General features: G+C 36.9%; 1 protein-coding gene across 1 annotated transcript; it reads right to left on the bottom strand.

Moving 5' to 3' along the window:
* Nucleotides 1-310: 310 nt before the first annotated feature.
* Nucleotides 311-9,802, bottom strand: LOC113119743 (transcription factor Sp4-like). Its single transcript, XM_026289380.1, has 7 exons — nt 9,255-9,802; nt 8,877-8,962; nt 6,789-7,395; nt 5,077-5,835; nt 2,418-2,607; nt 1,341-1,540; nt 311-981 (listed from the first exon to the last, which is right to left on the bottom strand). The coding sequence occupies exons 1-7, from the start codon at nt 9,259-9,261 to the stop codon at nt 731-733; spliced, it is 2,100 nt and encodes a 699-aa protein (XP_026145165.1). The 5' UTR covers nt 9,262-9,802; the 3' UTR covers nt 311-730.
* Between the last annotated feature and the right edge of the window lie 1,601 nt (nt 9,803-11,403).

An 11,403-nucleotide genomic window follows, 5' to 3' on the forward strand; every position in this document is an offset into this window, starting at 1 on the left:
AAAAATTATATTTTTATTTATTGACAGAAAAAAAAACAATTTTGAAAAGTAAACTTGGAATTCAAAGCAAAAGTCAGAATTGCAAAATATAAACTCAGAATTAAAAAAAACGATTCTGAATTGAGAGATATAAACTAATAATTAAAAGAAAAAAGTCAGAATTGTGATAAAAAAAAGAAAATTGTGAGATAAACAGAATTGTGAGGAAAAAGTAAAAACTGCGAAATATAAACTCAGTATTATAAGAAAAGTAAGAATTGTATATAAATTTAGAATTCCAAGGAAAAGTCAGAATTCAAAAACAAAAACAGAATTATGAGGAAAAAAAAGTCAGAATCATGAGATTAGAAAATCATAATTACCTTTTTTCTTTTTTTTTTGTATCTTGTGGCGGAAACGACTTTGAAAACACATATATATTATTTTTGTGCATAGCATCATCTTTAGGAGCATCTGGGAACTTCGGTTCTTCTTGTGCTACTCGTAACAAACCGAACGCGATCGTTCAACCGGTCCCTTAACAACTCATACGATTCCATATTTCCATTAGATTATATTCTTTGCCATAATATTTGATAGTATTAAATCTCCATATGAAAAATCGAGTGCGCTCAAACAGCTGTCCATCGTCGATAGAAAAAAAAGAATGAAGAACATAAACAAATCAACCTAGAAACAAACCGACAAACAATATCGTGGTGCTTTCAGCCGATCGTTTTTGGCGGGAAAACTACTCGAACTCCTCCTCTAAATTGTTTGAAGTGGTGGGCGTGGCCGGGTTTGAATCCTGCGAGAGCGTGGCCACAGTGACGATCCTCGGCGAGCTCAGCGCCTCGTCCACCTCCTCCTCCATCTCATCTGTGGTGATGATGGTAAGTGCCGCTCCACCTTTCTTGTTCTGGTGAGTCTTGATGTGCTTTGACAGGTGGTCGCTCCGCATGAACCTCTTGGAGCACTCTGGACACTCGAACCTCTTCTCACCTGCACACGACAGACGAAATCAATCACTTATTCAGATATTAAGAACTGAGACTTGTTATAGCACTTGTGTATCATTGCTCTTTTGTTGATTTTGATTGCTTCTGTTGTCCTCATTTGGATGAAAGCGTCTGCTAAATGACTGCATGTAAACGTAATTAATGCTGATATAATAGTAGAGGTGGAGATAAAAAAAATTGTTATAACGTAGTATCGCGATATTTTCTGCGGCAATACTGTATCGATACACGACACCAAATATCGATCTTTTATTAACCACTATTTGTCTGTGCTGTATTTCTGGAGCTGCGAGGATGTTGGTTTTATTCCTCCCGTGCATATTTTCGTGATGTTGTGCGCACCTGTATGCGTCCTGCGATGCCGCTGAAGCTCGTCGCTCCTGGTGAAGCGTTTCCCGCAGAAGATCCAGTTGCAGACGAACGGTCTCTCTCCCGTGTGCCAGCGCAGGTGAGCTCTCAGGTGAGACGTTTTACCGTAAACCTTCCCACAGCCCTCCATGTGACACACGTGCTGCTTCTTCTTTGATGGGTCGCTGTTATTTCTGTCAGAATACAGAGAAATTATGCTTAAAATGTTGCTTTAGCTGGTCGAAACTCTAACCCCATAAAGAGACTTCCAACATGTGTAATTCATATATATATATATATATATATATGAATTACACATGTTGGAAGTCTCTCACAGAATATATATATATATATATATATATATATATATATATATATATATATATATATATATTCTGTGAGTGGTTCTTTAATGGAAGTGTGTTTCCTCAGAGATGTATTTATATTGTATTGAGTTTATATTCTCAAAACAATTAAAAGAAAAAAACAAAGTGAAAATTGTCAGAAACTCAGAATTCTAAGAAAAAGATTTTTAAAAATTTGACTTAGTCAAAATAATTTTTACTTAAAATTGTGACTTTTTCCTCAGAATTCTGAGTTTATTTCTTACCATTTAGATTTTATTTTTCTCAAAATTCTGAAAACAACTGAGAAACTTCGAATTCTAAGAAAAAAAGTTCAAATTGACTCATAATTTTTACTTACAAGTTCATATATCGTCAATATTTTTCTTTGAATTCTAAATTTATTCATTACAATTTGGACTTTTTCTTAGAATTTCGAGGATAAATATTGCAATTCAGTTTTCGTTTTTCTATTACGGAATAGAAAAAGTAATTATGGCTTTTTATCTTGCAAAACTTAAATTCTTCTTTGCATGATATAAACTTTAAGAAGCAAAGTCCAATTGTTGAGACATAAACCAACAATTGCTTGAAACTGTGAGATAAAAATGCCTTTTTCCCCATTGCGTAAACAAGCTTCCATACCGCAAAAAAATAAAATACAATAAAAAGCCTGAGAGTCCCCTGGTTGAATCTGTTTGGGCTGGTTTAGTGCTGTGGGACGTACCTCCCCTCTCCGTCCCTGCAGTTGGGGCAGGAGCAGGCCACCCTGCGCAGCCTCTTTCCGGGCTGACCCTCCGTCTCTGATGGGCTCTGGACCTGCCCCATCTGCTCTGGACTCGTGCTGCTGATGTTCCCCACGGTCACCGTCACCGGGGCGGACTGAACTTTGACCCCCTCTTGACCCTGCTGCTGACCTGTGGGATTTCACAAACAGCACAGCTGATTAAATCACTCGGTGAACGGCTGATTGAGAAAACTGCTCAAACGTTTTCAGAAAGGCAATGTGTCATTAATGCTCTGAAGCAAACAAATGTTAGTGAGTCCCTGAGCTTCCAGTTGAAATCTGTTGAAACAGCCCTTATTTTCCATCAGAAAGCAACTGTGGATCCAGACACGCAAAGTCCAATAACAGTGAGTGAAATCTGACACCTTACCAAGCATTTGGAAACAGCATTCAGACTGACTCATAAAATATAAATGCCTTAATTTGCCGTTTCACTTCATGAGTAATAAAGAGAGTATGGAAAAACACACAGTTACATTTCATGCTACTGTTCCATCACTAGTGTCTCAGAAAACTGTCATTTTCAAATGAAACATCAAAGAGTTTTACATTTCAGATATTTGTGATTGCAAACACTGTGATAATTATTGCAAAACTTATTAATAACTTCTGCCAGATAAAACTTCTTCTCAAAGACTAGTGGAAAAAATTATATTATAATTTTTCAGATTAAATGGTGCCTAAATTTAGAACCGTTAAAATGTTATGATTTATAATATTATTTTCCTGACAATTAAGCACATTTACAACACCCGCATTTCGATTATTGTAATAAAGAAAATAAAAAATAGTGTTATTTTAGTATCACTGAGATACTATTAGTTTTTATTATTCAGCATTAATTTTCATTTTTATTTTTGATACTTTTAGTAGTTTAGTAGAACTTTTATTTTTTAAAGTGTACTTTTTATTAGTTTTTTTTTTTTTTAAATATGTCTAGATAATTAAAAACAAAATATTAAAGTTAAATTTAACTAAAAGTAAGATTTTCTCTTTTCATTTAAATTTTAGCTAGTTTGAGTATTTTTTTTGTTTTTGTCTTCACTTTTTTATGTCTATGTAATTTTAAATATTTTTTATTTCTGTTTTAGTTATTTTAGCTTAGAAACTAAATGAAAGTAAGAAATGTTGCTCAAATAAAGTTGAATGTTTTTTTATATATTTTATTTTATTTCAGTTAAAAGTTTAATTCAATAACTTGATATTTCTAAATAAATAAATATATAAAATACATTGCATACTAGTCTTATTTAATTATTGTTGAGATACTACACTAGCTTTTATTAATATTTTTAATTCGTTTTTATTTTTATACTTTCATACTTGCTGTTTTCATTAGAATTTTAGTTAGTTTTTGTAATTTTGTTTGTGTTTTTATTATTTGAGCTTATTTGTTTATTTTAAATATGCCTGAATAAGATTTACTCAATTTATTTAAGTTTTGGTTTTAATTATTTTTGTACATTAAATTATACTAATATAAATTGAGAAATATTGCATTGGCAACTAAATGAAAAATATTTTTAAAATATTTTATTTTATTTCAGTTAAAACACAATTTTATAAATAAAAAAGTTTTTTATGGTTTAAGTTTTAACTTTTAATAAATCTGCCTTATATTCATTACTGTAATGTAAAAAATACATATATTTAAATATTTTTGTATTAATTAATTAAAAAATATTTTTTGGGATTTTTTTTGTTTTATTATTTTTAGCAACTATTTAATTAATTAAATTTTAAATTGTATAGTGTTTCTACATCGTGGTAGTATTTTCTCTACTGCTTTGTCTGTATATACACAGATGTAAATAAAAGGATCACTTTTTTAATAAACTTCTTTCATGAATAAAAATATCTAATTAGAATCACCATTCAGACTCAAAAATGTTAATAGTTTTATACACTGGCCTCATTTTCTTGAGATTTATTTCAAACACTGGACTGATGATATGAAGCGAGTAAAAATATGTTATTAAATGTGGTATTTTCACGTGCTTTCAGATGAAGCAGCATTTGCTACACAGAGAAATAGTTCACTGAGAAGCTCTGAAAACAGCTTTCATTATCGTACGATTATATCGTCTACGGCTCCGTGTAGTAAATGCTGCTCCATCTGAAAGAGGTGATGTAGTGTTTCCCAAAGACGTAGACTCTATTTGTGGAGGCATACACATGCAAACTCCTTCTCTGCCAGCAGGAGGCGCTGTTGGAGATCGAGGTTTCCCTATAATGGCTGTAAATAAAGCAGCGCTCCGCTTACAAACGCTGCTTTATCAGGCATTAAATGCAAGATTAAATGAAAATGACATCCAAAATTTTCTGAAGACAGTAGGTTTTGTTCAGAAATACAGTGATATTTGATTTCGAAATATGCAGCACAAGGTTGTGGGTTCGATTCTCAGGGAACACAAGTTAGGTAAAAAATGTTATTCTGAATGCACTGTAAGTCGCTTTGTATAAAATGTAGATATTATGCAACGAAGTCAAAGCCTTTTGGAAAATATAATTGTTGTTTGGTTTCACGCCCCTTTAACACTGATCATGTGTCTCTATACGGAGTTCAACAGGTGTCACATGACAGGTGGGAGGGGCTTACCTTGCACGCCGGTGATGGTGAGCGGGACGCCTTGCACCTGGACTCCAGCCGCCCCCAAACCTGCGATGTTCACCGTCTGCACCCCAGTCCCAGAGGACAGCTGGGCGGCGCTGAGCGTGATGGGCGACCCGCCGAGCGTCAGCGGGGCGATCTGTGTGAACGTCGCCCCACTCGAGCTGGAAGCCACAGGCGCGAGCGTCAGCTGCTGGGGCACGCCCGCATTCTGCACCTGCACCGTCTGCCAGCTGATCTGACCCGACGGGGTGAGCGTGGGCGTCCGGATCAGAACCTGCGTGGGGTTCTGGAAGGCCTGCAGCTGGAGGTTCTGCTGCATCGGTTGCAAAGTCTGTATGGAGCCCTGGACCACCTGCTGTTGGGGCGACTGGATCTGGATCTGCTGGAGGACCGGGTGCCCTACGATTTGGAACTGCTGGATTTGTCCGGGCTGCTCGGATGCAGATTGGAGGCCGTTGGATTGGGTGAGATTCTGGGCATCCGACTCACCCGCTTGACTGTCTTTCTGGCTTTCGGCTCCGGTGGATAATGTCGTAGCATCTGCTGTCGCGTCGCTGGCCGTCCCGCACGCGGACTCCGCTGTGCTCGCTTGGTTTCCATTTGAAATGCTTCCGTCGCCTGATTGGATGAGCTGAACTGAAGCTCCGCCCCCTGTTGCTGCTGCAACATTGTTGATAACTGGCAACGCCAGAGTCATCCCGCCGAGGTTAATAGGTAGCGTCGTCACCATTGGAGCTTGCGTACCTTGAATAGTAGTAGTATATTTTTATTTAATGCCATGTCAGCATCTTAAGCCATTTTCATGGCAAAAACAATAAAAATGTAACAAGTATAAAGCCCCGTTCACACCAAGAATGACAACTATAAAGAAAACTAATAATAGAGATGTCGATACTATGGTACCAAGTCGGTATAAACATCTTAAAAACCTGTTTTTGTTTTTTTCTGTAGCATGAGTACCGATGGTATATGGTACGGGTTTTATGACTAAAATCTGGAATCGACTGAATCGTGGATTTCATTAAAAAAATCTTAATCTGTGTTCAGAAGATGAACGAAGATCTTACAGGTTTGGAACGACATGACGGTGAGAAATCAATGACTTTTTGGGTGAACCAAGCCTTTAATATCGAAAACGATTTTTAGTGCTATACCTTTATCGTTATTTTTATAATTATTAACCTCGGTGTGAATGGTCCTTTACAAATACAATAAAAACCAGCATACAAACAAACACAAGTTATATTATACAAAATTTTAACACTGATATATGTGACCCTGGAGCACAAAACCAGTGATTAGTGTCAATTACTCGAAATTTTAGATCTAAAAGCTGAATAAACAAGCTTTCCGTTGATGTGTGGTTATTCAGACAATATTTAGCTGATATACAACTATTAAAAAAAAATCTGTGCAAAAAATATTTAGAAAATCATTTTTAAAGTTGTCCAAATGAAGTTGGTAGCAATACATATTACTAAACAAAAATGAAGTTTTGATATATTTACGGTAGGACAAAATATCTTCATGGAACATGATCTTTACATAATATCCTAATGATTTTTGGCATAAAAGAAAAATCTATAATTTTGACCCATACAATGTTTTGTTGGCTATTGCTACAAATATCCCCCAGAGACTTAAGACTGCTTTTGTGCCCCAGAGACATATATAATAAAAATTGCAAAATTGCGTACCTTGAATAGTTTGCAGCTGCAAAGGAAACGACGGTCTGATTTGAAGCGGGATCGTTTGGTTTTGCGCGACGATGCCGGTTGATCCCGCCCTTTGGGGCGTGGCCAGAATGGCTTGGTTGTTCCCGGCGGGAATGAGCTGGATCTGTTCGGGCTGGACGCTTAAGGCCGTGGGGTTACTAGGGCTTATTTGGATCTGCTGTCCATCGGCCGTCTGAAGGTGCGGGATGACTTGATACTGAATCCCACCGGACGAGTTCGGCAGATTCTGCACCTGGATGATCTGAAACTGCTGCTGCTGCTGTGAGCCAGGTGCGTTACTCGAACCCGCCGCTTTGACCTTTCGCCCCGCGGCGCTCTCGTTGGCCACCTGCTGCTGAACGCTGTCCTTGGTTGCAGTGGCAGGGGAAGTGGCGATGATCTGCCAGCCGTTTCCTGTTAGCTGTGCAGGAACCAGCTCGAGCTGCTGCGTGGGGTTCTGGAGCTGAAGCAGACCTTGGTTGGGGTCGATTATTATCTGCTGCTGGGTGGCCGTCTGACCCTCGCCCCCAACACCGCCTATCTTACTGCACGTCGCCGCCAGCAATGCGAGAGGAGACGGCTGTGCATCCTACACACACACACACACACACACACGGAGAGAGATATGTTAGTGTCAGCAGATGTGGGCGGGCTCACAGGAAGAGCAAGTGGGCGTGTGAACCACAGTCTCTCCATTTCACGATCAAGGCCTTTCAGAGACAAACTCTTCAAGAAAAAATAACTCATTCTATTAAACTAATTCTTAAATATTACACACACACACAAACATTTAAAGTACAGTGGGTTGCAGAAGTCTGAACTCACTAGTGATAAGGCTTCTGAAATGTTTTCTATTGCAAATAATATTTCTAAAAATATTTATATAATTAATTTATATTACATAATCTACATTATTTATATTGAATTATTTTTTATATTTATGTTTATATTGTAAAACAACATGTATTTGTGTAATTTTTTTTACTAAAACAGAAAAATATTATTAAAATTATTTATTTATGTATTTAGCTTTAATGTCAGCAACACTGAAGCTAACAATCTTTGTTGCCACAAAATTTGTATATATATATTTACATTTACAAATTAAATATATTTAAGTTAATGTTTACATGAATTTAAGATATTATATTTTGTTTATATTATTATTACTTTATATTAAATGTTTTTATATGACAGTATAGTAGTAGTGTTGCTGACCAAAACATGATTATTGTTCTCTTTGTTGTAACAAAAATGATTTGTGAATTATATTTTATTTAAATTTTAAACATATTTCAGTGAAAATGTACTAGAATTGTAATATATTATATAAATAAAATATTAATTGATTTATTGCTTTAATGACAGCAGCACTGGAGTTTTAATTTATAATTAATTGTTCATTTAATTAATTGTTTTGTTTATGTCAGCTCCAGAGCTGCAGTTATTAAAGCAATATATATATATAATATATATATATAATTTAATTGTTACTATTTTTGCTTTATTGACTGCAGCACATCTGAACAATATTAGGTTATTTTTGTTGTCACAATTGTTTTTTTTAATAATTTATATGTATGTATAAACATTTACAAATAAACACATTTTAGTCAAATATGTACAAAAGAATTTGAGAATGTCTTTTTTATTTATTTATTCTTTTATTACTATTTATCTATTTTTAGTTTAATGGAGCTTCCATGAAGAAAACATGATTTTCATGATGCCGTAATGTTTCTTTAGCTTACATTTTCAGTTTATTTCCAGCTTAAAACTAGATTTCAAAATCACAAAAATGCCATTTTATACTTTTGGACACCATTGCATGTTCGTGCAAAATAATTATAATGAAACGCTTGTTCAGGTTCTGAAATGCTTCAGATTAAAAGCATTACCTAACACAGTTCACAAATGTTTTATCACAGCGTGACAGGTTAAGACAGGAACAGTGTGAGTGTGTGTAACTGTTCACCGAAGCGCCCTGCAATAATCAGGAAGTGCTTCTGGTGCACAAACAAGTGGGCACTTAAGAGACACCATTCGAGTCAAACTTGACATCTGGGATACCTGCGATCCAGAACTTTTCCCTTTCGTCCCAACTTCACCTCCGCTGGCTTTCCCCCCATCTGTGGCCATGGCTTCTTTCTTTTGATCTGAAAAAAATAAATACAATTTGGAACTGAAAATGAAAGAAGTGCAATGCAATGCACTAGTAAAGCAAGACAAAAAGCTCAGGATTCCTCATGCAAAAATCTCCCAGACCTCTATACACATCAATATCCCCCTAAACAAGCCTTCCTGTCCCTTACAGGCATTGCACAAGACCCGAAACTGATCAATGGGGACAAATAAACAGCAGATCCCTTATGAAAGATGGATAGATGGCACAGATGCACGCATGGAGAATGAAGGGGTGGAGACGCATAAGGAGGGGAGGGTACGTACCACTCATTCCGCATTAATGAAACCCGGAGAGGAGTTGTTTAAGAGAAAAAAGGCAGGCAGGCAGAAGGCAGGCAGCAGCCCAGCAGAAGGACGGCCTATTTTCTCCAGCGGCCGCAGACCGTGGCGCAGCTCTGACGCACGGACCCACCCCGTCAGGAAGGGCGGTGCCAATGCAAAAACACCCTTCAATAACGGAGCACAAAATGCTAAGAGTCTGAGAATCTCGCTTCGAACGGCGGCGGTCCCTCACGCGCTCAACGCGAGCCTATCTGCGCTGTTGGATCCGGAATTAAATAATATTCCTCCACGGATATAAGCGCAGGTCTGTCAGAGAGCTCCGTCTGCGCGAAGGCCCACCCACTTTCATTTAAATATCTTTGAATGCCAAACCGTCACTCGCGGGCCACTCCGTGTTTCTCACTCCCGGATGTCTTTATGTGCGGAATCCACTCACGACATTTCCCGATTTTCCAATTGTTCACTTTTTTGATGCACAATTGCATTTGAGGCACTCTAAAATTGCTGTGGCTTTTGTGGGCGGATGCTCCCCTCCCACATATTCAGATTGGATGGTGGGCGTGGTGACGTTTGGGGCTTGTAGTTCCGAAGCGAGGTGATCAAGTTCGATTTTAAACGCAGCGGACTACAAGTCCCATGACGGCGGGAGTCACGTTGCGTAAGGGGTGTTATCACGTTCGGTTGCTCGGACCGAAGAAGGGCGGGCTTTTGTGGTTTGTGGGGGTTGGGCGAATGGAAACGGGTGGAGAATCACGCACCAGCGGCCCAGTTCTCCGAAACACACGCTCAACCCACTCACAAACACACGCCCTGAAGACTATCACGACTGTTAATCGAAACAAATTAACGCTTTGGAAGAATTACTGTACTAGGACTGATGAGTCGTCGCGTCTCACGCGATGGCGAGTGTTTGGTCACTTCAGTCACACTCAAAAATGTGAATCATTACATAACAATGTCAAACCATGTGGCATTTATTTTGAATAAATACTTTAATATATACTTTTTAATGGAAATATTTACGAAAAAAACAGTTGCCTTGCTATTTAAATACATTACAAACGTATAACACACACTTTTCCTTTCTAAACAATGTGATTATAGTGAAACATAAATATAATAGATCCAAACTCCTCACGTTTCAGTGACAACTCGCCTTTTGGGATCAAAATCAGTCCCTTATGATGAGATCTGCTTTGAGTCAATGATAAAATGTGTTAATGAGGACTATGGTGGTCTTACAAGGGTTGCCTAAGCTTTGTATAGTATTTTCTCTACTCTTTACTTCAAAAGCTATGTCTAGAGGGGTAACATATTTGTATGTATTTGAGGTCTGAGATGTGGGAACGGTGGAGAGAGAGAAGGCTAACATATTGCATTTAAGGTCAACTTTGCTGTCAGACAATATTGTCTAAAATAGCTTGCATTGCACTTCATCTTTCATGGGACTTTGACCAAATATGTGGACCACAAAACCAGTCTTAAGTGTCAGTAAAAAAAAAAAAAAAAAAATTGAGATTCAGAAATGATGCACCATAAAATTCAGATGCATCATCTGAAAGCTGTATAAATCAGCTTTCCATTCATGTATGGTTTGGTAGGAAGATAATATTTGGCCGAGATACAACTATTTGAAAATCTGAAATCTGAGGGTCAGTTCAATTAAAGTATTAAATGTCTTATTCAAAGATCATATACAGTCCTCATCAATAGTTGCATTAAAACATATTTTAGGCTTAATATCAAGAAATGCGCATTGTGCATAAGTAATACTCCAAATAAAGCTTAATTATAATTTTTATATCAGCGAGTCGGGCGATATGTCAGTAAATATGTTAACTGATACTAAGTGAGAATTAAATGTATCTGAAATAAATTGTTTTTTTTTTTAGGGTGAACTTGTGGAAAGTGACTTCTAACGGTTACTGAAAATCAGCTGATTTAAGACATTGATCTTTATTTCAGTTTTTTAATAAATACTGCATTCTGAATTAGTTTTTTTAAGAATAAATGAAAGTTAATGAAAACTAAAAAAGTTAATGATCCTGCCTGACACTTTTTTTGGATTATACCTTTCTGAATTTATATTTATATATTTTATATACTGTAATGTATGTGCATTACCTTTTTA

The sequence above is a fragment of the Carassius auratus genome, chromosome 19 (assembly GCF_003368295.1).
Source record: "Carassius auratus strain Wakin chromosome 19, ASM336829v1, whole genome shotgun sequence".
NCBI classification, from domain to species: Eukaryota; Metazoa; Chordata; class Actinopteri; order Cypriniformes; family Cyprinidae; genus Carassius; species Carassius auratus.

What these genes read in the sequence shown, in the direction of transcription:
- LOC113119743 (XM_026289380.1), bottom strand. An exon ending in GGAAAAGTTCTGGATCGCAG is followed by an intron (nt 7,396 to 8,876) that starts GTATCCCAGATG and finishes GTGTGTGTGTAG; the next exon opens with GATGCACAGCCGTCTCCTCT. An exon ending in TGCAGGGACGGAGAGGGGAG is followed by an intron (nt 1,541 to 2,417) that starts GTACGTCCCACA and finishes GTATTCTGACAG; the next exon opens with AAATAACAGCGACCCATCAA.